This window comes from Rutilus rutilus (genome assembly GCF_951802725.1).
Source record: "Rutilus rutilus genome assembly, chromosome: 4".
Taxonomy (NCBI): Eukaryota; Metazoa; Chordata; class Actinopteri; order Cypriniformes; family Leuciscidae; genus Rutilus; species Rutilus rutilus.
Window position 1 is genome coordinate 36,923,971 of NC_140212.1, and position 26,945 is coordinate 36,950,915.

The window sequence follows — 26,945 nt, forward strand, 5'->3', positions numbered from 1 at the left end:
CTCTCTCTGAGCTCTCTTACTCTTTTCTGAAATGCTGATGTGAAGATGATGTTGAAATGAAGCTTTAGCATAAGTTCTGCCGGGAAGACTCAATTACTATGTCACCTATTGCTTTCACTTCTATCCAATCATATTCGTTGGCTCATTGTATAAAAGCTCGGTACTTACACATGTTTGAGTTCGCAGATACTGAAGCGACGATCACCCCCATCCTCCCCACCACCACCAGGATGGTCCTGTCCATACCTCCCGGGGGGGGTCGGCTGCGCCCCTGCCTTCGTCTTCAGGCAGGAATTGCAGATCCGATACCCTCGGATTATGCACTACGGACGGGGCCTACGCCAAATGACTTTGTATATTATCAGCTTGCTGAGCTGTCAATAAATGTATGGTTTATTGAAATAATTCTCCCGAGTCTTTCTGGTAGAACTAGAAGTTTCTAAGGACCACCAAGCTTGTGCCAGGCTGCGACTTTGTCTTTCCATTCACCAAAGATACTCTGGAAACCATTGGTTCTCTCTCATCAAGACAACATCAGCAAAGATCAACTGGAGCCTCAACAAATTGCATCAGGACAGTTTAATTCAAATGGGCGAGACATGCAAGTATCAAACTTAGTCTCATTATTTGACACATTAAGTATCCTTACCCCTTTTAAAGAAGGGCGTGTTACAACTAAACTGATGGTTTGCTCAAGGCTGTTGATCTGCTGAATTTCAAACAATGCTATAACTTCTTGCTTTCCTGTATTCAGCTTCAGCTCTCTTTCCCTTGGTAAACTGTATGCATGTATGTGTGTGTATGTTAGAATAGTTAATAAAATCTTGTTCATGTCACACGTAGAGTTGTCTATGTCTCAAGCTCATATCTGGAGTCTCTAATCATATATCTTGACTACTTGCTCTAAGTAGTACTGTAAATTAAAGGGGCATTTCACCAATTTGAACATTGTTTTTTATTTAAAGTGGGTCATATATGTAGTCGAAATGTAAAAGAAATTTTGAATTTGGTGCCTTTGTGACCGAGAAAAGACAAAAAATAACTTCAGGACGCATTTGTATGAAAGACAACAACTCCCACAATGCACCACATTGCACAGCTCTGCAAGCCACTCCCACTAATCCAGAAAGCGCATATCTGCCTATAAGAGAAATCACTCTTCCGTCTACAAGGCTAGCTACCACCAGAGCTTGAAATTCATTTCACATTCACACAAAATGTCTAGTTAGTTGGCGAACTCATTAGTGCATTACTCCTCGTTTGTATTTCTTTCGAAAAGGTGAATTATTGCATGGTACCTGGATGTTCAGTCAGAACATATGCGGTGCGAAACTAGGATAGTTCACAACACAAACGTCCGTGTCCTCGTCTGATTCAGAGATTTCGTCCAGGAGAAATTGTCCTCGTTGAAATTCTTTGCCACAGACGGACTCTATCTCTGTGTTCGTAGTGGTTCATAGTTGCATAGTGAGATCACCGGCGCCACCAGTCCGCCCTAACTCGAGCCAGTCCGGGCTCCTCGTCACAGCGCCTGTTAGCTTAGCTTCAAACAAGATGGAGGATATTGCTTTCAGTTTCAGAGAGTAAAGTCCCACCCACTGATCTGTAATAGGTCTGTAGCGTGAGCGGGTCCCGCCCCCTGGGAAAGATGAGGAACGAGTGCTTGTAGTCTCAACAGAAATCCCCCCCTCTTACACTTCCTCCTGCAATGACGCAAAATGACGATTTTTGCGTCATTGTAGGAGGAAGTGTAAGAGGTAAATAACGGATTTCTCCCGTCTCAGGGGAAAATGAGAGAGTGTTGCACGACCATTCAATAGTATGACTGGGTTTCTAACAATGCCTCAAGGTTGTGCGTGTTGTGGCTTCACAAATGCTTTGCTGCATACCTCGGTTGTAACAAGTGGTTATTTCAGTCAAAGTTGCTCTTCTATCAGCTTGAATCAGTCGGCCCATTCTCCTCTGACCTCTAGCATCAACAAGGCATTTTCGCCCACAGGACTGCCGCATACTGGATGTTTTTCCCTTTTCACACCATTCTTTGTAAACCCTAGAAATGGTTGTGCGTGAAAATCCCAGTAACTGAGCAGATTGTGAAATACTCAGACCGGCCCGTCTGGCACCAACAACCATGCCACGCTCAAAATTGCTTAAATCACCTTTCTTTCCCATTCTGACATTCAGTTTGGAGTTCAGGAGATTGTCTTGACCAGGACCACACCCCTAAATGCATTGAAGCAACTGCCATGTGATTGGTTGATTAGATAATTGCATTAATGAGAAATTGAACAGGTGTTCCTAATAATCCTTCAGGTGAGTGTATATTTACCATTATTAAATATACAAAAGTGATTCAGTCAAGAGCAGAGAGTTAGTGATGGGCATTCCGGCTCTTTTTCGTGAGCCGGCTCGTTTGACTCAGCTCACTGAAAAGAGACTCACAAACGACTCTTTAAAAAATATATGTTTTAACTCGCTGAAAGTCCGCCGCACAACTGTGCAATGTGAATATTCACATTTTTAAGAGACTAGTCAGACAGTCAAAACAAATGTGTGTGCACCTTTAGGCCTATATAATTATTTTTTTGTTGGTCTTTGAATTAAATACAATTAAAATCATTCATTATTTCATTATTAGACTACATAATGATTTAATTTCTATAGGCTATATTTTTAAAAATAAAGTTGGCTCTTCAGATATGCGAGCCAGCTCCCGACGTTCACCTACAAGAGCCGGCTCTTAGATCCGGCTCATTCGCGAACAACCCATCACTACAGTGAGTGATTTTCTCTTTATCTTTTGTTCTTTGTTTAACATTAAAGTGCCCCATTATACTATTTTAAAGTTTCCTAATGTTGTTTTGGAGTCTCCTATAACAGGTTTACATGCATCAAAGGTCAAAAAACTGGTTCATTTTCTCATAATATACATTTGCACATCACCAGATTTTCAATGATTCTCAAACGACTCGTCAGATGAATCATTCTCTATAAATCCCTCGTTTCCGTGAGCTACTCTGCTCTGATTGGCCAGACAGCTCAGTCTGTTGTTATATGTTTACCGCGTACTGCATGCATCGAAAACAAAAACTCCCATTGCCATAACAACGTCAGCTCTTCATGTCCTGAGGCTTCCTATACCGTAAACTAAACACAGTAACGAACAATGACGATGATTTTACCATATCAATATGAGAGCGAGTCCGATGATGAAACACTGGAAGAACTAGTTATTCACCCCGAACCTCCATCGCAAGGATGACTCGAGCAGGACGTTTCTCAGTGATACACTAACGTTACTCAGTTTGAGGTACATGAGATGTTGCAACTGTAATTCCTCACCATCAGCATTAACAAGTGCATGTCCATCAACCGATTATTTTACTTGTACTAATTTATTTACAGAGTATTTTTCTCACATATTGCGGTGAAGACGTGGAAACTGTATCAATAACAGTGCATGTAAGTTATGCAATACATTAGCCGAACTCTAGAGTTAATGAGCCAGTTAACAGGAGACCTACACAATACAAAACTCAAAACTAAGTATTTTGAACACCATCTTTAAAAAGCAAGTGGTTTGCATTGAACTCCGAGATTTAAGAAGCAGTCAGTGAAATAAAGGGAACACAGCTAAAGTTTAGGATTATACTGCTGTGGTATCGTGGTAAAGATGAATTTTAACCACTGATTCTTCACATGCTCGTCCTTGGGCAGTGAAAAAAACGGGCTTTACCTTCACATTGTAGATCACAGCGTCTTCTCGACATGATGCTCTCCAGTGTCCACAGGAATCAGCTGCAGTGTTTGGGGTTTCAAGTTTTCCATGGTGTCTGCGCGCGCAATAAGTGGGCGGGCAATATGCTAATGTTTCGTCTTGACATCACGACGAAACGGCTTATGACTCGTTTGAAAAACAATTAATTTCATAGACTCTTACTTTTGAAAGACAACAACTTTATATACGGTGCACTTTCAGATTTAAAACTTTGCAGGATGTTTTCATTTACTTAGAGCTATGTTACACACTACATAAAAGGTCATTTTCAAAAATTCATAATAGGGGCCCTTTAATGACAGACAGCAGTAGGTTTATTAGGCTGCTGTCACTTTAAGACCTGCCCCACATGACCCGGATCTGACGCACATCACATTTTCTCAACTCTTAGCGTGTATTTAACACTTTTTAACTCATTTAAGACTATGCTTATGAGTATACTCAACAAAACGGCCATTTGACAATTTTGTGTTTGTCTTGTCAATGCAAGCGTGAAAAAGAACTCTATGCAGCTCATTAGATTATTTATGGCAACATTATTTTAAATTACCCATGGACCATCATCAAGTAAATAGTTGCATCATACGCATTTTCTTCTCTCGATTTAAACACATGTACAATGTCAACAACTAAATATTTAACCCACAACCATTATTTTGGCCTGTAACACTGACGCAGACATCCAATGTGAATTTAGTAACATTCATTGAAGCATTTATTTGTCATTGAAATTAGCACACTGTCAAATTTTACATCATGATGGCAGCAAAGCAAAGTTCATAGTAACTGTGCAGAGAACATTGGATTTTACTTAAAATGTACATAACATCCTGTAGGTGGAAATGTACTCCACTTGCTCACTCATGAAATTTTAATGTCTAATACTTTTTAGAACTCATTTTAATCCTTAAAAGATCCCACTGCAAAACAACTGAATAAAATTATGAACAACAACCATATGCGTTTGTACCACTTGCATAAATGTTTTGCGAGAGTTGGCGACTCCTTTCCATCTGTGTGTGTAGGTTCAGTCTGTCTTTCGAAAGATGAATACAGCACCTCCACCAATCCAAAGGTTAAAAATTAACTAGAGAACTTAAGCACTGAGGAGTGAATCACGGTGAAGAGTCTTCAGAGACATGGTTGTGGAACCAGAGCATAGAAACTTCCATCTCTAGTACCTCCATTCCTGGGAATATGGCACATAAAGCCATTTCGCGTGCTGAAAAGCTTCCCAACAAGCCCATCACTCTTTACACTATTGGGTGACAGAGCACATTAGAACACCAGCACAGACGTGCACAACGTGACAATTATTGTAATCTCAATAAGATGTGTCATTTCTGAGATGGATTCAATTATTTTTCAATTATCATAAAGATTTACTTTTCTTCAGGTTAAGAATTATGAATTGCATTTGTATTGGCACTAACCTACACACGTAGTATATGACTCCTTGAAACCTCTTTGATTCATCATACGAGACCATGTTCCCCTGTGCCCCATCCACCCATATCCAACCACGTCCTCCACACGGATCAACCAGAACCTGCAAATTATTAATAGTAATTTCTGAAGAAATAGGAGAGGTGTCTGTTAACTGTCCTGCATGTAATTGTTATCCGTAGTGTTTTAAATATAAATATAATGTGCCGCACTGAGTTACCTCATAGCTACTGGCCTGATTACTTTTCCCATCATATTCAAAGTTGCAGCTTTGAGAATTTACATATCCACTGTGCCACCCACCGTCTGGTCCGATCGCTTTGCACACTGCAAGTTGGGTTTTAGAACGAACAGCATCTGTAAAAAACAAGGATTTATGGGTGAATCAAAGTTTTTTGTAGCTTGAAGATATAAGGCTGTTGTCTTAGATGAGCAAAAAGATGAAGTGCACAACAACTTTAGTTTTCCGTGCTTATCAGTCCATTGCATTGTAATTCCATTACATGGGATCAAATACAGAATTGAACTGTAAGAAGAAGCTCAGTCATAAAAATCTTCAAGCACATTCAGATTAAGAATCAGCCTAATCTAATGTGAGTGTATGTAGAGTAAAAGAGTTTTCATACTGCTGGGCACATCTCTGGTCTGAACCCACTGGAGGTCCTGACTCTTGCAGCCGCCGTATGGGTCTCCTTTCCATGGGCTCTCACAGGTGCAGCTACTGCCGTGATTGGAGGAGGACGAGCATTTGGCGTTCACTCCACAGGGTGACCTGACCTGACATGTGTCACGACATGTGCCAAAGGCTCCAGTGCAGACCTCATTGTCCTTACAAACGCTGTTTTGTGTGCAGTTGTTACACTGGTGTGGTATGAAGGAAGGACAGGGCGGTTGTGAGCATTTGTACTCAGATGGCTCAGGGTGTGTGGCGGAGCCCCAGCCAGAAGAACATGTGGCCTTGCAGACAGTGGCTCCACCTTCAGATCTGCACTCGACTCTCCCGTTCACCTGCTCCTCGTAGCACACAGGTGAGGCACTCCACTGTCCTCCAGAGCACACCACGATCTCCTGGAAGGGCTTGTATGATCCACCACATTTCAGTTTCACCCGCTGCTGGGCTGTGTGGTAGAGCTTCTCGCAGTGGCTGTTCTGAAGATCCCCAGCCTTTAGAGGGCCACATCCATTTTTATTGAAGAGTCTCCACTGCTGTGAGACATAATCCTGAAAAATCTTCTCGAGTAAATCAATGTTCTCTGATTTTCCAGTGACCAGTAGATATTTCGACCAAGCTAAAACAGCTTCCTTTTCAAGAGCAAACATGTAGCGCACAAAATAATCAATCTGATCACTGTAGTATTTTGTGCACTCTACTGGCTCACCAGACTGACTTTGTGAGACCAGTGACTTGCGAAAAATATCCAGAATGTTGTGTTTGTCTCCAAATCCAGTGCCCATCATCATGTGGTGAAAGTCTGTGAGATAAAGTTGAAAAGAGCTTCCCCCTGTGAACTCAGCTCCAACTTCAGAAACATAGTGGCGTTGAGTTATTGTACCGTTTTTAAGTTGTGTATGCAGTGTGCTGATGTTTCGAAACTTCTCAGTCACATTGCTGTATTTCACAAAGATTTGTGTCCACTGGATGTCATGTCGAACACACTCAACTATTTCTTTAGTGAAGTCCTTCAGCTCCTTCACACTGAAATAAATTGCTGTCAGATCAGGGACTGGTTTATAGACCATAACATTGATTTTATCTTCAAGACCTGTATAGTGAATAATACATGCTGGACCGCGGAACATCTTATGACACTCGCAGAACACTTGTGTGGTGTCCTGGATGGGTTTACAGTCTCCCTGCTTACAATTCACATCTGAGCCGAAACAGCTGTATTGAAGCAGATAAAGGACAGTGAGGATCATCTTGACAGTAGCCATGACAGCTTAACCTGTTTAAAAATGAAAGCATTAAAAGTATTATTAGAAGCATTGAACATGTGGCTTAGTGTCACTTGATTCACAATCTGCTTATAATGTCATGCACTGTCTGTTCTTTGCTGTTATTTTCTTAATTTACTGCAAAACAGACATACATCATTATCATCATAACCCGTATAACACATTATGTACTAGATAATATCTACAGTTAGTGTAATGTTTGCTTCCCTTACTGAGTCTGCTTCTGCCGAGTGTTTTTTTTTTTCTTTTTCTTTACATAAATATCTTAATGGATCTGCCTATATTGTAATATTGCAGGAGAGGAGCAAATGAGATTTGAGCCAACTGTGCAGCATCTTCATTCAAGGAGTAATCCAAGGCAAAAACAGCATAGACTTACTCAAACAATACCAGACAATGAACTGAGGAAACTAAAGGGCCATAACACAAAGGTAAAAGAGAAACTAAACAAGACTCCGGTGAACATAATGTCAGTGTTGTGTTTCTGTTTAGTTTGTTTTTATATTGGACTTGTCTTTCCATCATTATCAGTTCAGTTAATTCACCTGTGTCTAGTTAATTATCTGTTCCACCTGTGTTTCTGTAATTAGTGTTCATCAGTGTCTGTATTTAGTTCTCTCAGTTCAGTTAGTCCTTGTCCGTTCTCGTCTATGGTTAAGGACATTGCACACTGAGTCCGAAATTCGCATCCGAGATTTTCGCACGTTAAAAAAAAGATTCGACCTCACGTTATGTCAATCACGCTTGCACACTGTCTACGAAACTTTCGTCCGTAATAAAAAAATTCGGATCGGGTTCGATTTTCTGCGTTTTTCGCATCCACAGCCAGTATTTTGAGAGGTTTTTTGACAATTCAGAGCCACCGTACAAGCGAACAACAAAATCTAGAATGACGTCTGACAAGTTGATACACTTCGTCTCGCAGCACAAGTACTGTATGAAAAACAAAATGCGGATTACAAAGACACTGAATAAAATATAACCTGTATACAGCTGTTCTGTCTGCCCAGCGCTTCTGCCGGCCGCGTGTGTGTGTGTGTGTGTGTCCGTCCGTCCATAGACATGCCAGTCTCTGTTCAGGATCGACTGGTTCATGGAAATTGGTGGTCTTCTTTTTAATATGTGGCTCCAGTATCGCTAGCAAAGCATCAAACTGTTCCACTGACATTCTGAAGTAAATTTTGAATCGCTCGGGATAATTTCAGAACTCCTTGATAAGGAGGTGAAACTCTCCTTCCTCTCGGCGCAATCTCAGGATTGGATAGACCCAATATTTCCTTTCTTTTTCTCTTTTTAAGAAGAAAGAGGGCAACAAAATCATCCTCACTGCTTGACGAATCCATTTTGTATTTTTTGCATTTTTTTCCCGCAAAGGTTTAATAAATACGCATCGGACTCAGTGTGCAAGGTTTCTGTGTGTGACGAATTTTAAGGCTGACGAACACGAAAAAAACGCATACGAAAATTTCGGACTCAGTGTGCAATGGCCTTTAGTCATAGTCAGATTCAGAGTCATAGTTACGTCACGTCACGTTTGGTGTATGTAAACCTTCTGTTTGTATGTGCCTATCAGAGTGAGTTAGTAAAACGTATGTATTGGAGCCATTGGCCTTTTTGTCTTCTTCGACCTACACCACACCCTGACACATAACTGGTAACCATCGAAACAAACAAGAACAGACCAGACACCATGGAAACCAGTCAAACAGTAACTACAGAAGGAATGGGAAAACAGAAAGATCAAGATGGACATCACATCAAAATAAGAGTCCTAAACCAAAAACCAAGACAGGATTTACCATTAGGGCAACTGGTCACTTGCCCAGGGGCACAGGACATCTAAAGGGCCCTGGGCACCGTCAAATATTATGTTAGATCACGTTTTAAACGCAGTCCTCACTTTCCTAATTATATACAGATTTTTGCAACCCGTTCGATCAAAATACTGTTAAATCACGTCAAAAACAGTGTCTGTAGCTTTCTGCGCAGCGAGCGAGGGCGAGCTGTCACGTCGACTCACGTGACTTGACGCTCTGAAATTTGAAATCAGTGGGAAGATGGAGTAGCAGTTAAGCGGGAGCGCTAAAAGAAAATTAAAAAGAGAAAATTTTAATTAGTCTACAATTTGAAACATGTTCCAAAAATAGCCAAATTTTTTACTTCAAATCAGTGCTCTCTGAGAAAAGGCGATAATGCTGAAATCCCTCCTGCACCTGTGGCCGTGGAAACAGCTAATGTTAACGTTAGTGCTAGCAGTCAGGCTACCACCAGTGTTGAAGCTAGCAGTGAGACATGGAGAACAACCGAGAGCAAAAGTTTGAAGACTCCTCCTTGACGTGATTGCAATTCTGCACTAATTTGATCTAGTTATATATACAGGAATGATAATAAACCGGTTAACCATTAACCAATTGTAAGAACTATCGTTTGCTGCATGCTTAAAAAATACACTAAAAATATTCCACAATAAATTTGCCACAAATTTCCACATTTGGATCCCTCACCTCTGCCTGCCGTTTTTGATTCCTCCGTCCCGTGACACTTTCAACATTCGCCATGTATTTGGATGGTAAACTATTCTTTATTATAGGCTTTGTACTTCACTTAAGTTCCAGTATCGACAGAAAAAATCATCCTCTTCACATGCGCAAAAATGTGCTTGGAAACATCACAGTGGAACGGTGCTTGCGCTGAATTGTACGAATTGTAAGGGAACAGTGGAAAGAGTTATTCACATATAGTCTGGAATGCCAGTGTGTTGTTAGACTCACCTTTTAAAGCAAAGATAGGCCATTAGGCCTAATAATTAAAAAAGTCTGTGTGTTTATGAGTTCAGTCTTGAAAGGAGGCCAGTTGTAAGGCCCATTTGTTTAAGAGGCTACATGCGATTTTCTGAAATTTAAACTGGTGACTGACACCTGTGGCCAAAAAACGGAACTGCTCTTCCTTTCTGCTCGCTCTCATACGTGCACACTTCACAAGTCATCCGCTGCAAAGAAGTCAACATTATGTTTACAGAGGTAAGAACAGTCAAATACATATATTGTTTGAGAAACTAAGTTTGTTTGCTGACTAGCGGTGGTGGCAGAGTGATCTGAAACGTTTAACATGAACGCGCTTGACGTCACATCCGCAGACAGCGCGGGAAAATCCGACCCGACAGAAAATGTTCTGCTCATCAGGAGATGTTTGAGTCATAAATGGTAAAATAAAAAGGCCATTGTTACGTTTATTTTGGGGAAAAAGTTGCATATAGCCTCTTTAAAATAAAATAATAAGAATAGTAGTGCATCAACATTAAATGTTGATATAGTTGATTATGACCCAATAAACATGATCTTGACTTTGAACTACATGCAACAGTGTAGCCAATGGTTTACTTTTACTCCATACACACTCATTGCCTGCTTCATGGCTGGTGATAATTTCACATTTTAGAAATAATCTCTGGTTTTAAGTTAAGGCTTCCATAGCTGTCTGCTTTATTTCACTGTTGCAGTCAAAAGATAATTGAATGGCTATATTGAAACATTTAATAATTACTCTGTAGCCACCAAGTTCTTGAGTCTTGTTGCCCAGGGCACAGGAAATTGTTAATCCGGCCCTGCGTGTCAGATATGTTGTTGGAGTTAAATCTTGATAAATTTTAAAAGGTGTCGAAAAACAAATCCATTTGAATCGAGTGATTTAATCCAAGTGATTGCTTTGGACAGATTTAATTTTATTAATTTATTTGATTATTCAATTAGGCCAACTTAACAACCTGAAAAGCACTCTTTATTATTAATTGATATTTATTGTATTATTTTTTATATTATTGTTCTTATTTTATTACTGACTGATTACTTGTCTTTAGTAACAATTGAAATTTATATTAGTTAGGCTAGAAGTTTTAGCTCTGATATCAAAATTGGAATTGAGAAATATGAAATTTCACTGGTATCTAAAATTTGGTGTCATAAACCCTGTTCGAACAGGGCTCGTTTTAAGTTAAACATTTAAGTTATAATTCTTATCACTGGGCGTCTGTGATTTCATTTAGAGATTAAGACGGGACTAACAACTCAGTGTTTATTACAGAGGTGGGTGCTTGTTTTCCAGATGTGGCCATTACAGAAGGTCATCTATGAATATAAGTTATAAAATATAAGTTATTTATTGATATAATTTTAATTTATTCTAAAAACCCTATTTAAGTAAACTTCACGAGTTTAGAGAAGTGGCTGTATTCATAATAAACCCACATAAGTGAGCAGAAAAATCTTGACAAGCATCTTACTCTTAATACACTGATATTAAAATGGTAGCTCAGGTAGGTCAAAAAAGCATTAGGATAATACAACATCAGCAATCAGAGACATTTGCATTCAGACGGGATTAGATTTCTCAGAGGACCGTCTAGTTTGCCAAAAAACTCGTAAAAAAAAAAACTCACCCAGGAATTTTTACAGAGGTTGTGTGAGAAAAACCCTTGGCAGATTCAGATGGGATTAAAATCACAAAGAACTTATGTGAAACAAGATTTTTTATTTATTTCCTTTTTTTTTATGGTGGGGGGCCAGTGAAAATTTTGGCAGTGCAAGTCAAAATGTGAACCATTGGCACAAACGGACCAGTAAAAATGAATCCTTAACATTAAGCTTTGAAAGTAGATGTCTATAAAATAAAATACACAAAAATTTTGTCACAGGATCAGATGTAAAAACAATGACTACTAGACCACTAACTACCAGATTGCTGCAACATACATGCTACTGAAAAGCTTTGAGCAACTGATCATTTTAGGAAAAGGAATGATGTTGAGATACAAGAGAAAAACAATAAAACAGCAGAAACTCACCAGAAAACACGATCATACAGGTACAAAACCAGACAAAGACCAGAACCAACACTGGACTATTTATACTAAAGATAATGAATCACATGACAATAAAAAGAGGAAGACGAGGTTTAAAACAAAGCTTGATAATAGAGTTTGTGGAAGCATGAAACAGACACAATGACCTCTAGTGGTCATTTGTAATTCATGGCAGTAATTAAAATTCTAACTTCAACTTGCAAATTCCTCAGTCTTTGACAGATAACACCGTCACCCATGGCTGCTGATTTCTGGGACAAGATTTGAGGTGTCAGAACATTTAATAAAGCTTTAAATTTTGCTCCACTTGGCCTTTCCTGATTGTGAACAAGCCATAGCTCTAACAAATATTAAAACAATGCGTCTACCAGGGTGGGAATTATGTAATTTTAGGGGCAAGGCCATTTGGCCTCAACCTTTTTTATTTTTTTTAGGGGCACCAAGGCCATATGACAGGGCACAAAGGCCATCGTACAATTCGATGGTTTTCCCATTCAGATTGATACCATAACATCCTAATTTGGAATAAGACATGGATTATGACTTTTTTAATAAAAAAAAAAACGCCATTACATCCAGAAGGTATACACCCTCACACAACAATAGAAACAACATAGATGCCAATAAAAGCATTCAGAAACACCACAAATGCCAATAAAAGCATTCAGAAACAACACAAATGCCAATAAAAGCATTCAGAAACAACACAAATGCCAATAAATTAATAATTTCCTGCATTGGTGAACACTCTTCTTCATGTGTTTCAAATATGGACTATAATGTTCAGTAGAGCGCCCTCAGGCTGCTGGTATGAATTGAAAACACAGCACATCAGTATACAGCGCTCATAATGATTACATCGACGCATTTGGCTATAAATTCAATAAAATATTATTCCTGTCAATAGAAATCTGATGTAAACTGAGAATATATCAATATTTCTCCAAATCTGCACACTTTTGAGCTAAAAGCCGTGAGGGACGTTGTTTTGTGAATCGCTTTCATGACGACAGCACAGAGTTTTTTATGAATGGGAGCGTCTGACGCTCATAATTCATATTAAAGGTATCGACTCATTTTTGCATTTCATAACTCCTGACACAAATTAAGACATAACTGTCAATATAAATTTCTCAGAATACAATAGTGGTCAAATACTGAAACGTGAGTCTTATCTCTTTTTAATGATGTAAGTTATAGTTTGTCAAGGTAATAACATTAAATCTTATAGTAACTTTGAAATATTAAAATAAATAAATAAAATACGCTTCAGTGCACCGACGCCGTTACCTCTGGAACCTTGCACAGGGCCCTTTTCTGAAAAGGGCACTTATCTACTAGCAAATAGATTTTGATATTTTTAGGTCAAGCCGTTCTTGTCTGTCAGTCATATAATGCAGGTCTATGGTCACGGTCGAGCATCCACAGAGTCCAAATTAAAACAATTCCCCATCGTCCAAATTAAACAATTCCCCATCGTAAGTACACATTGATGGCCTAAGACACGAAACGAGCGGTTTGTGTGAGAAAACGAACAGTATTTATATCGTTTTTACCTCTTGTAACACAGCGACGTCCAAGTGATCTGAGGGCGCCCGCGCTTCCTGCTGTGTGACGTGTGCGCAGACTGGTGCATAGATAGACATATAGATTTCGCCTTGGCCACGGCAGTTCATGAACGAATGCCGTAGCCAAGGCGAAATCTAGTGTATATATCTATGCACCAGTTTCGACAACAGAGTGTCGTTCTTCTGTTGGTGCTGACGTTACATGCTTCTTGCACTGCTGTTTTGATGCGTGAGATCATCGATGTGATTATGACACTGCACCTGCGCGAATCCACAAACTAATTGAAGTTCAGAGACTACTTGGGTGGAACTTGGACAGGGCCAGGGCACACAGGCCACTGTGGCCGTACGATGATTTTTTTTTCACGGGGCATGAAGGCCAAAGTGTAGGGCAACGGCGGCCATGGCCGCGTGGCCGCGGTATAATTCCCACCCTGGCGTCTACACCAGACACTATCGGTGCGACGCGACAAATCCATGATGGTAAACTGCTGCCCCGTTCTATTTCGATTTCAGCGCTCTGACACAAAGGACAAATGGGTTTGCAACGTTTGGCCACGTCCAGTAGACGGTCTCTGTTGTGGCGCGGTCATCGTGGTGAAAAGTGAAGAAAATATGACGAGTCATATCCCACCCTCAGATTCACCAGTACAACGCTGGGTAATGAAGAGAGAAACACAGTGTTGCCTGCCTCAAAATATTAGCCTCTGACAATATGAAGTGAAAAAGTTAAGAGGGCAAGCAGTATTATATTAATTATTTCAAATAAATCCTATAGAAATTTGCAAATCAAGGTCATGTCTGAGAGTAGCTTTATGTGGCTAGAATCCTCAAAAAAGTTGCATTGATAATAATAATAATCAGCATACTAGCAGTGTTAATTTTGGCAGCCATTTTTGATTTAGTCTTAAGGCCATTGCACACTGAGTCCGAAATTCGCATCCGAAATTTTCGCACGTAAAAAAAAAATTCGACCTCACGTTATGTCAATCATGCTTGCACACTGTCTACGAAACTTTCGTCCGTAAAAAAAAAATTCGGATTGGGTTCGATTTTCTGCGTTTTTCGCATCCACAGCCAGTGTTTTGTGAGGTTTTTTGAAAATTCAGAGCCACCGTACAAGCGAACGACAAAATCCAGAATGACGTCTGACAAGTTGATACACTTTGTCTCGCAGCACAAGTACTGTATGAAAAACAAAATGCGGATTACAAAGACACTGAATAAAATATAACCTGTATACAGCTGTTCTGTCTGCCGCGCGCGCGTGTGTGTGTGTGTGTCCGTCCATAGACATACTGCCAGTTTCTGTTCAGGATCGATTGGTTCACGGAAATTGGTGGTCTTCTTTTTAATATGTGGCTCCAGCATCGCTAGCAAAGCATCAAACTGTTCCACTGACATTCTGAGGTAAATTTTGAATCGTTTGGGATAATTTCGCAACTCCTTGATAAGGAGGTGAAACTCTCCTTCCTCTCGGCGCAATCAGGATTGGATGGACCCAATATTTCCTCTTTCTTTTTCTCTTTTTAAGAAGAAAGAGGGCAACAAATTCATCCTCACTGCTTGACGAATCCATTTAGGTTTTTTTTGCGTTTTTTTCCGCAAAGGTTTAATAAATACGCATCGGACTCAGTGTGCAAGGTTTCTGTGCGTGACGAATTTTACTGCTGACGAACACGAAAAAACGCATACGAAAATTTCGGACTCAGTGTGCAATGGCCTTTAGTCTTCATCTTCAGACGAAAATGCTTATTGGTCTTAGTCACATTTTAGTCATTTTGTCTTTCATAGTTTTAGTCTAGTTTTAGTTGACGAAAAGTCATTGCATTTTTTGTCAACTTTTCGTCAAACTGCAGTTACCAACATTCATTTTTCTGTAGTCTTTAGACAAAAAAAAATCATTATAATTTTTCTGTCTAGGCCAATTCAATTAAGCTTATGAGAATTTTAAATTAAGGTAACAGGCTGTATTGACATTGCACTCTTTAGCAGTAGCACTTGTGCAATTCTACATACCCCTTTTCCTTAGTTCAGTGGTTTTTAGAGTGCCGTACCACCTGGTACCCCCTCTCTTCCACACCTTTTCCATTAAGGGACAATATTTGCCCCCTTTAATCGATTTTTCCAGGTCATTTTTTTTTTTTTACCTTTGTAAGTACCTTTATAAAATAAATAATGCTTTAAATTAAACAATGTTCAATAAATATGCAATGATGGTAAAACGGAGTGATACTTTTAAATATTAAATTAAAACAGCCAGTAGGTGGCGTTAAGTCACTGTCTTTATGAGTGAGTCATCGAGTCATTCATTCATTCAGTAACGAAGCAAGTTACTATATTTATGACCGGGTCATTGAATCTCACGATTCGTTCAAAGCCACAGATTCGTTCACGAATCACCGCTGTGTGCTGCAGTTCTGCTATGGCTTTTGTTGCAAAATAGAGCAATAAGCCTACTGACAATACTGTTTTAAATGTAGTACATCACTTAATGTTACCCTTCTGTTTGTTGAACTGTTGAATACAATCAATGTCACATTTGAAATCGTGTGGATATTCAGAAAACATTGCATTCTTGCTCGTATAATATGATCAACATTAAAAATACTGCTGGATTATCAGCCTGCATTTTGATCGCAGATTTAGTCGCACAGATGCTCATGGCAGAACACAGACGGATTGAATGACACTTTAAGTAGAAAATCTCAAATGAAGATCGCTGAACTCCAGCTTTCTTGTCTGTGTTTTCAGATCATCCGGGCTTCTTCAGCAGTGAGTGTAGAGGGCGCACGCGCATGGTTGCCAGATACTATTGAAAAGACCGGGTAGAAAACGTGTTCTTTTAACAGAAAAGCACTGACTGGGGGGTTAAATTATTGAAATCTGGCAACCGTAAGCCTGAACGCTCGTAAAAACAGTCAATGTGTTGTCATCTCCTTTATTTGACACAAACAAGTGGTTTAAAAAAATAAATAAATGTTTAAACACATTTCAATCTCGTCTTTTTTCATCAACGATATTGCATGTGTTGATATAGTCACAGTTATCGTTTAATGACGTGGGTGTCGTCTCTCATCGTCTTGTCTTAGTCAGGGAAAAAAAGGTCGTCAACAAACATTTTTCGTCATAGTTTTCGTTAACGAAATTAACACTGCATACTAGAATGATTTCTGGAGGATCATGTGCCACTGAAGACTGGAGTAATGATGCTGAAGATGACGAGACTCTGCATCATCAACTTCATCTTTGCAGCAGACACTGACTCGGAAAACACTAGTTTATTAACCCTCTGAGGTCGGCAAACGCGCCCGTGCGTTTTGCTGGATTTTCTTCACATTGTAGCACAATAAACTTAAATTACTCCGTCATTTATGGTCATACAGAAAAAAGAAATATAAAAAAAGAATCTGTGATATTTCTACTTTTGTATGTGTCCACTTACAATCAAATCAAAACATTGTGCTTTTGTAAAATAAAGAAAATAAACAGGGTATGCGTTCTGCCTCTCCGTCGCGGTGAACTTTTTTTTCTTGAGCACATCTATAAACTGAAACAAAACTCAGCGAATACTTGTCACACATTTATGAGCCATATACCTTTATAAACATTTAAGTGTGTACTTTTAAATAATCGGATTCAAACTGAAAACAAATATTCTCTGTTTAAGTAATTTGTATAAAACCAACAAGATGTCCAGTATCTCAAACGCTTGCTCATTATTTTTAATTTGACCACACCCACTCGCGCAAAAGAGATTCACATGCAAATCTCCACATGGAACGCGAACGCGCTCGTTACCTCAAAAACAAAGCACCAAACTACACAAGTCTCGGCTTTTCGTCGAGTTTGAAAGACGCGCCGTGAGCTTACATTGGATTTACCTCAGAAGAAGAAGAACGCGATTTGAAGACAAGAAAGATGTAAGGTAAGAAATTCTTACTTATTAGTTTATGTTATTGTTGCATAAACTTCACATTGCAGTTGAACTGTTGCTAGATATATGGTGAATATTATAATATTTAGACCCGTGTTTACTGTTAAATACTGTTTGTGGATATCTGCTCAAACGTAGATATGTATAATATGGTAACCATAATGTTTCATATTTTGGAGCGCGCCGTGCGTTTGAATGTTTCATATTTTGGAGCGTGATCGCATTTGAAAAGCAAAACGCACCAAACATTAGGGTTCATGTTTTTACTATTATCTCATTTCATATCATCATAACGAATGGAAACATTTGAAGTAACATATGGTAATCAATATATTTTTCTCTAGCGTAGTTACTGAAATCTTTTGGAAGATTTATATGCTGCTATAGGTTATTATTATTATTTTATGCAGCACTGCGCATAGCCTATGCCTACAAGGCACAACAAACCTGGTGTTCATTATATGATATATTGTTGGAAACATTTGTGTGTGTGTGTGTGTGTGTTTTCTGTGAATTTTAAAAAGCAATTTTAACCAGAAAAATCTCAAATTTATTCCCAAAATCGTGCAGGCATATAGGCTAGTTTCTCTTGATATCAGTATGTTCAGAGTCCTGCTGACTTCAACATTCACATGAGTCTCTGTACATGAACATGGTAAAGTGAAAATCAAACACCTTGGAAATGAAAGGTATGTACAATGGGTCTCATTCATGAAACACGAGCAGAACGATTTTTTGTGTAAATCGTGTGTAAAGTGGTTCTGGCGTAAATTTTCGGATTCATTAAAATGTTCGTATTTCCCAAATGTTAGTTGGTACGAAAGAAATCTACACCTGTTCCCAGCCACGCGTAAATAGTGCGTTTAACATCCGAACGTTTTGCTCATTAATAAGGCTGCCTTTTAATTCAGCATAATCGGGTACATATTTACACAGCATTTTGAAAAAATATATATAGTAATTACATACGTTTTTTCTTTTTACTTTTATTACGAGAGCCAGTAATAGCATCTGCAAACGGAACACAAGTCCGCAAGTCTTTTTTTATTTTATTTTTATTTATTTATTATATTCAAGCTGTTTATTCTTTAAAAAAAAAATTACAAGTCCGCGGCGCAAGTTACAAGTGTTGCAGTCAAGCTTCATGTCAAACCATTTTCTTTTCACTTCTGGGACTGTTCGATTAACAGATGAAACTCCATTAACTGCATCTGTAATATGCTGCCAAGCATTTTTACCTAAAGCATTTAGGTATTACCTAAAAAATCCTTTTTTTAGGACCTGATACGCCACTATGTATACGCTTGAAAATAAAATGTGGCGTTTTTAATCAACTTCTGATAGTAAAACTTCAATTTCTGCATCTGAGAAATTTCTCTTCTTCATTCGCTTTGAGAAGACATGTTGAAATCCTTCGTTTCGTGTCATAATATGATGCCCATATATAGTTGTCAGTCGGTTTTAATGGGCGGGATTTATGGTAATTAAGAATGAGCGTGCACGCACGTCCCATTTACGACTGATTGGAATTCATTAACCCACAAACACATTTCACTATCAAATCTGACGTTTACTAAGTATTTGTGAATCAGGAGAAGAATTTTCGGGAATGTCTCTTTACGCGCAAATCACTCACATATTTACTCGTATATTTACGAATGTTTCATGAATGAGACCCTTTGTTTTTAGGAATGGCACAAAGGTCTCTGTCTTTGGATCATTGTTTTCAATCATTTTTCAATTGTTTTCAATTTTTTGTCATTTATTGTGTATCTTTGGATTATGTTGTGTTGTAAATAAATCCAAACAATCAAAAAGCCATTCTTTTTTAAATCTCCTCATTCTTTGTGCAAGGTTGCTCAGAATGACAGGGCCTGATAGCTCCTAATAGGGCCATTAGGGAGTGTCTTTGTCTTTCTCAGGTGTGAAAACAATACATAATAATGATGTGATCACACCTCCCGCATAAAGCTTTCTCACACAAAACACGTCTTACAATGTTTAAATCAATATATTGTCTTATCTGAATGAGCAGTCAGGGTGATTTTCACATAGTTTTAGAGCAAATATTCTAGGCTACGTCATACAATTTTCAAAAGTCTTGTGAAGAAATAATCAGTAGGGGTTTCATGGCCTTATTTCAGTGACAATTTTTTTTTGTATTTTCACAAACCACGCATAAATGTCATTATCTCAAAACTACAAACTTTTACATACATGCTGCTGATATATTATTGTAGCAGAGTTTGTGCTAAATACAGTGTAATCAGACTTTAGCCATGAAAATGTCACAAGTAACAGAAATAAGCACAAATGTCAGAACACCTCAAGGGCCAGAAAACACCTCAGACCCCAGAGGGTTAATAAATAATTAAAATGTCTCCTTGATATTTTTTCAGACACAATCATAACTTTTGTCTGTGCTTTGTGGCCAGCTTTATGCACGGCCCTGCAGTATATATTTAAATAATTCAATTATATATACGTGATATAAACGTGCAATTAGTTGAATAAAGACTTAAATGAAAAACTACTAGTGAACTAGAGAAATCTTTAGTCAGGGACAGCCCTAAAATATTGCTTATGTTCCCGTCTTTGATAATGCTCAAAAATATCCTGCAGCCATGAGGATGTATGAGACTCTATACAGACATAAAACACTCGGCCTAGAGCCTAGAGATGTGCATGTGCTGAGGGAACACAGCGATGAGAAACATGCATTATCCAGGTGCATGACGTCTGCTCATCTATGAAGATGAATTCATAATGGTTAATCGTCTTAGTTCTACTAGAAAGACCCGGGAGGCAAAATAACGTAACAAGTATGCATTTATTAACAGCCCAGCAAGCAAGTATTATGATATAAATTATTTGATGTAGGCCCCGTCTGTAGCTCGCAGTCCGAGGGTAACGGATTCTGCATTTCCAGCCTGAAGACAAAAGCAGGGGTGCAGCCGACCCTCTGGGAGGTATGAGGAAGGGACCATCCTGGTGGTGGTGGGGAGGATGGAGGGGAATGTAGGCATCAGTATCTGTGAACTCAGACATATGTAAGTACCGATCTTTTATACTACAAGTATTAGAGCACGATTGGATATATGAGAAGGTAATAAGTGACATAATTGAATCTTCCCAGCAGAACTTATGCTAAAATTTCATTTTTAACAGAAATAAACACAAACTCTGTGCCATCTACTATGGGCTATGTGCACAAGCTCCGTGACGAACTTCCGCTATTGTCAGAAGTTGGCATATCAGTTTCCGGTTTACGACTGTCTTCATCGGCATCCGCTATAAACAAACAAGATGAGTGCTGCTGTTGTACGAAATAAAGATATATAATGTGTGTGACACATCTAAGTTTCTAAGAACTGTAGGTGGATCTAACGGCCGTTTCACACATACTCCGTGTGCAGTGTGTGTGCGGTGCAGGAGCAGCACACGCTATAGTGCTTCACCTATGATGCGTTTGTAGTGAATAACTGATTCACGGCAGTATCACAAACACTTACTATTTTTATTTAAAATCCAGAAGTTACGCTGCAACTTTTATTTAAAAAAAGTTTTGTCAGCATTGTGATTCTCTTTGTACACATATACACTCTTTAATGGACGCATGCACGTTTAAGCACAATTTAAACAACGTAGGGCTATTATTCCATGTGTAGCAGGGTGACTGAATCCACTAATGAGGATTTCATTCACTTGTGCTTAATTTAAGCCCCCGCCCCTTCCTTGTTTGATATAAGGGATGTGTGTTTGCCACATGGCATGCGTCTTGGTATCGGCCTTGTGACGTCATCCGTGGTTGCCGCAGGCTTGGACTGTAAGCTGGCTTCCTCGTCTGCTGTCTGCTGTGTGCTGGCTGCCCACGCCTCACAGGTATGAGTAGCCCTTTTATATAACAAGAAGAAATTGACCGCGGCTGATTATTTACATTTTGTTTTCGGTGGCATTGATAGCATGTGTTCCTGACTGAGCTGCTGTACTGCAATATGGTGCGCGACTGCGAAGCGGTTTGTGTGCCGGGATCATTCTGCGGTATGTAAGATTATAGTTTTGTGTGTTAATAATTTGTTTCTGTTTATAACATTATATTTCTGCTCGGCAGGCCCCCCCTGCATAACTGACGGTCTCTTGGGCTATTTGTGAGAATCGAGTATCAATGCTGAACTGCGATCGTGTATAATTGCGACTGCGTCGCTGTTTTGCCTCGACGTTCATCACAATGGCAACTATTAACTGCTGTGACTCTGTCGCACGTTGCTATTGAGTACTGTGTATTCCTCTGACTGTGCAAGCTGGTTGGTTGTCTCCTCTGGCCACCTTCTATTGAATTCCATTGGTTTGAAGCATCTTGTATGTATGTTTAACTGTGAGTAATGTATGTTTGATTATTTGGTTTAATGTCAACTTGTTTTTATGTGGTACTGAGTCCTAATAATGTCAAGTGGTTTAGATCCTTGAAGTATTTGACATCTTATCTTCCTGAGTTGTATTTATGTTTGTTGTGTGTTCCTCATTGTTGTCTTTGTTGCAGGAGCTGGGGGTTTCTGGAGGGTGAAGGCGAAGCTGGCATTTGTGTGGTGTGTTCACACCTAGTGCTGTGTGTCTTCTGGCATTTAACCCTTCACGTGTATGTGCGGGCATTTGTAGTGGATTATTTGGGCGGGTTTGTTTTCCAATTTGGCAGCCGGCCCGGACCTCCAGATACCTCTGCTCTTGATTGCTGAGTTTCTTTAAATTGCGTTTGTTACTTAAAGTGTGTGTATGAGTAGATGCTAATTGATGGTGTTCATTTATTATAATGCCAATGTGAGTTTTTAAATGTTGAAATATCTAGCTATTTATTATTCAACACTGACGAGCAAAATAAACTCTTCTATTTTTCTATATATGTCTCATGTCCTCTCACCCATCCACTCAAAACGAACCTGTGTGCCCTTAGGGCTATTTCCCTGGTTTTCCGGGGTGGCGTAGTCGATCATATATTGCCATTTCTGTTAAAGTGTTCTCAATTCTATTACCCTCTCACCGCCATATCGCTACAAACGCATTACTTAGTTGCTCAAGCAAGTGGCCAAATATTTAACTGTAAATTGACAAAAACAGCCGACTCTCATGCCTTTTCTTTTCCATTTAAATTTTAATAAAATAAATCTTGCTTGTCACAAAGAACTTGTTTTTCCACCTCCACGAATGAGACGAGTGTTGTTCATTATGTCGCCTTGTTTAAGTAAATTGTCGTATGTCATAATTTCGGCTTTTAATGTCATAGTTATGACTTAATGTCATGATTTCTGCTTAGTATGTCAATTTCAACTGCATTATTATGAATATGCAAGTCACAGTTTTGACTTTTCATCTCATAATTAGGGATTAGTATATCATAATATCGTTTTTTTTTTGTTTTTTTTTATGTGGTGAAAATGGGCTTTCATACTAGACGGTTAAGAGTCGTTCACAACATATTTTTTTTTAAATCTATATATTTCAATTATAGGGCTGTGCAGCAGTTAATCGCATCCAAAATAAAAGTTTGTGTTTATGTGGCAGTTTGCAATTTTAGGTTAAGTCCGACTACGCCGTCCGGGAACCCACCGATTGTTCAGGTACACAAAGCACGCAGATACGTAGTGGCTGAGTCAGATAGCAGACAACGATGACAGTACAAAACAGTTTATTCAAAAAAACATTTAATAAAATGCAACACGATCTTCAGTACTAAATCGTAGGATTAGATAAGTCAACATCACACACACACACACACACACACAGCCCAAAGATGACATAGAAACAACACTTCATTATCCAGCCTATCATCAGGCTCTACAGTCTCCCAAAACCTGAAACAACAATGATTGTGATTTATTGTTAATAGATACAAATTAATAATCAGGTCATTAATAACTTATTGGAGACCTCATTTTTGAATAATCAGTTAAATTCAGTAATTTCTTACCCAGAGGTCATTGTGCTGCAATTGACCCAGTTCCTCTGCTCTTAACTCTTCTGAATTTTAGAAGAAACCAGGGGCCTGTACCATGAAGGTAGCTGAACAAACTCGGGGTTTACAGTATTGGTTTTGAGTTGACAAATCCAAACCGATGCGATCAGGCTTTATTGGTACCATGATGCAGCTCATCAACTTTCTCTGTCAACTCAGGCTTTGATCTTTAAGCTATGATTAATCCACGCGCGCGTGCACATAAAAGAGTGACGTCGACACTGAACAACCAATCGCGGGTAGTAGAGCGAGAGCGTTATATTTTTCCGCGGAGGAGCAAGAGATAATTATTCAGAATTACGATGAATTTAAATATGTATTTCAAGCTCGAAACAATACGGTCTCTGTGCCAAAGCAAGAGAAGACTGTTGGAGAAAGATTGCTGATTGTTAATGTGTAAGTTAAACAAATACGTTCTATATTTATGTAAAATTATGTATATGTATGTGTAGCCTATATGTTTACTATACCCTATAGCCTATTTGTATAATATATAAAAAATGTACATGTATGTACTAAGAAAGATTAATATTCCTTGATTTTTAGATGCAACCCCAACTCCAAATGTTCTTGGCAGCAGATAAAGACAAAATATAAAAATAATAATTCAAAGTGGTGAGTATTTACCACAACCTTTTATTACTTTTGTGAACATTTGATCACAAACACTTGTTTGCAGCAAACAGAAATAAAGAGTTAAATTCAGAAAACCAGAATACACTGGCGGAGGAGTTGGCTCTTAGTAGGCAATAAGGGGCGGCCGATTATGGATGGGATTACAGGTGCTGTACAATCTGACCCTGGTGCTGAGTCCTCTAAGCAAGTAACACTGGGTACGTGTGCAATACATTACTACTTTTAAGTTGTAAATATGGCTGACTGTATGTTCTGCAGTAGAGAGAAATGTGTCCCTGTTGAAGCCAGCACACACACACACACACACACACACAGTCTCCCACACAGAGGTCAGTATGCAGCAGACAGAACACCAGAAACATAACCTGCTTTACAACAGTTATGCTTTACATTGGCCTATAGGGTGGAGGAAATGAAGACACTCTGGTGGTGTGTTCTCAGACAGTTGCTGATGTGAATGCACTGGGCTTTTTACTATGGCAAACATTTGAATGTGTGGCATAAAAAAGGGACTGGCCCTTACATATCTCTTTTATTGTAGGATTTTTCACAACCTGCCCTAGACACTGAGGCCTCTACCTCAATGGCCTTCAGAAGAAATGTGTAAGGATTTAAAACCCTTGACATAAATTACAGTCAGTCCTGTGTTTGTAGGAAGTCAAGGAACTTTTTGTGATTTTGATGAGCCTCCAGAAAACTTGTAATGATCATGTTTGTGGTGGAATTATGTTTCAGGTGGAAACAGACTCAGTCAGGGCCCTGTACAAAAGGAGACTTGAACTAGACTGCACACTAAAGGAGACTTGAACTAGACTGCACACTAAAGGAGACTTGAACTAGACTGCACACTAAAGGAGACTTGAACTAGACTGCACACTAAAGGAGACTTGAACTAGACTGCACACTAAAGGAGACTTGAACTAGACTGCACACTAAAGGAGACTTGAACTAGACTGCACACTAAAGGAGACTTGAACTAGACTGTTCACTAGGAGCTGACTGTGAGCTGAGAAAAAAATAAAATGGAGATCAAACAGCTGAATAAAACTGATCTCAGTATGTGAACTTATTTAACCAAGTAACACTTTAGTATTAATATTTATTAATGAAACTTTCTCTTGCTCTCTTTCTCCCTCTCATCCCACAAAACCAATAAAACAGTTTGAGACTTATCTGCAGTTTCATTGTGCTTTTATTAAGTGTAATATTGTATGGTGATTGCATCTACATCTGCACCAGCTGAGTGGTCAAGTGTGATCGGGTCAGTTTCATCAGGGAGAAGCTGGTTTTGTGGTGTTTCTCGCTCCTTTCTACTGGTGGCTATAATGTGCAGAATGGCACATGCATGCAGCCACTATCTCTGATGCCCGCTCTGGTGACTCTTAAGGGCTGAACACAGTTGAAACGTGCCTTTAGGAGGCCAAAGGTCATCTCGATCTTCACTCTGGTTTTACTGAGGGCCACATTGAAGCGGTGCTGTGGCCCTATCTGAGGTCAGGGGGTTATTGTGTAGGTTTTTCTATCTCAGTTCAAATTAACTGTTTTGTACTGTACCAAATTTAACTTGCTTTCCTCAAAGCGCTGACACAACACAGACTCAAAATTTGTGAGTCAAGCACTGGAGCCAGGCCATTTAGCATCCAAACTTGTGATCATACGTTCATGACCACAAGTCATCAGCAGATGAAATGTTTAGTAGATCATTTTTATATCTGTTAATGTTACTAATTTAAAGATTCATCTCACAGAAAATAATCATCTCACAAATTCACATCTCTAACTGAAGTGATAGGATTTCCTATTAACATCTGCCTCATGTTCTCTTAGAGCAGTGGAGACTGGAGCAATTATAGGGAATCCTATCATAAGATTAACAGAATAATAATAAAGATTTAAAATAATTCTTAACATGTATTATATTGTATAGTACATTTGTGAAATGTGCTTTTTGAAAAAAAAGAAAAAAAAAGTGTTCCCTATCAATACCTATATCTTACCGGCAATTTTATAAAAGCCCTCTTTTATGGACATAGTCGATAAATGTCCGGGGAACACTATTAATGAAACTATTCATGTACTCCTGCAGAGCGAGGACCACCTTGCGAATGGTTCAACAAACCGTGTTTTCCCCTAGCTTCTGTGCATCACCCACCGTGCAGTATGTACCACTTGCAAAAAAAACACAAACGCAATACCATTTGCGGTACAGTAAGTGCATGAATTCGACGTGTTAAATTATTTATGTACGGCTCAAGAAGTTCGCAAAATAAGACATTCCTTCCGCGGAAAAGCTGTATCTTTCATACAAGTAACTATCAGGAAAGGCAAGGGGATTTTGTCAGGCTAAAAACTCTTTCTTCTACGAAGTGCTCGTCTAACAATTTGCGCTGAGATGTCCACCGGATTTGGAAGAAAAGGTGAAGTCATTGCAACAAACACTTGGAATAAGTTACGTCACCTAAATGTTTCTTTGCTCTCAGCTGATTGGTCAAACTTCAGTCTGAGATCTCGAATCCAGAACATAACCTGCCCCGGAGCAGGTTAGCCGTGCAGCGTAAGATACCATGGCAACGAACACCGATTAAAGCCGAGCTACTTTCATAGTACCTAAAACCCAGGGTTGGCGGAAACTAAGCTGAAACATAGCCGGCTAGCCACCTAATCCGGCTTCATGGTACAGGCCCCAGTTGTGTCAGAGTTTATCATTGAATGTTGATGTACCCTCTTAAAAATAAAAGTTCTTTATAGACCTTATTCAC

At 39.1% G+C, this 26,945-nt stretch overlaps 2 protein-coding genes across 2 annotated transcripts in view; one reads left to right on the forward strand and one right to left on the reverse strand.

The window, feature by feature from the left end:
• LOC311289228 (uncharacterized protein) overlaps positions 1 to 26,945 on the forward strand; it is a 213,321-nt gene that overhangs the window by 90,234 nt on the left and 96,142 nt on the right. The window lies entirely within an intron of this gene.
• Positions 4,468 to 12,096, reverse strand: LOC311289322 (uncharacterized protein). Its single transcript, XM_084407192.1, has 5 exons — positions 12,021 to 12,096; positions 5,851 to 7,170; positions 5,445 to 5,581; positions 5,212 to 5,327; positions 4,468 to 5,036 (listed from the first exon to the last, which is right to left on the reverse strand). Exons 2-5 carry the CDS (start codon positions 7,157 to 7,159, stop codon positions 4,910 to 4,912), a joined length of 1,689 nt encoding a protein of 562 aa, XP_084263318.1. The 5' UTR covers positions 7,160 to 7,170; positions 12,021 to 12,096; the 3' UTR covers positions 4,468 to 4,909.

Excerpts from the sequence above, each read along its gene's own strand:
- LOC311289322 (XM_084407192.1), bottom strand. The coding sequence starts at position 7,159 with ATGGCTACTGTCAAGATGATCCTCACTGTCCTTTATCTGCTTCAATAC. Across the intron at positions 5,328-5,444 it reads ATCAGGCCAGTAGCTATGAG|GTTCTGGTTGATCCGTGTGG; the intron begins GTAACTCAGTGC and ends AATAATTTGCAG. Across the intron at positions 5,037-5,211 it reads GTCATATACTACGTGTGTAG|TGTAAAGAGTGATGGGCTTG; the intron begins GTTAGTGCCAAT and ends GTCACCCAATAG.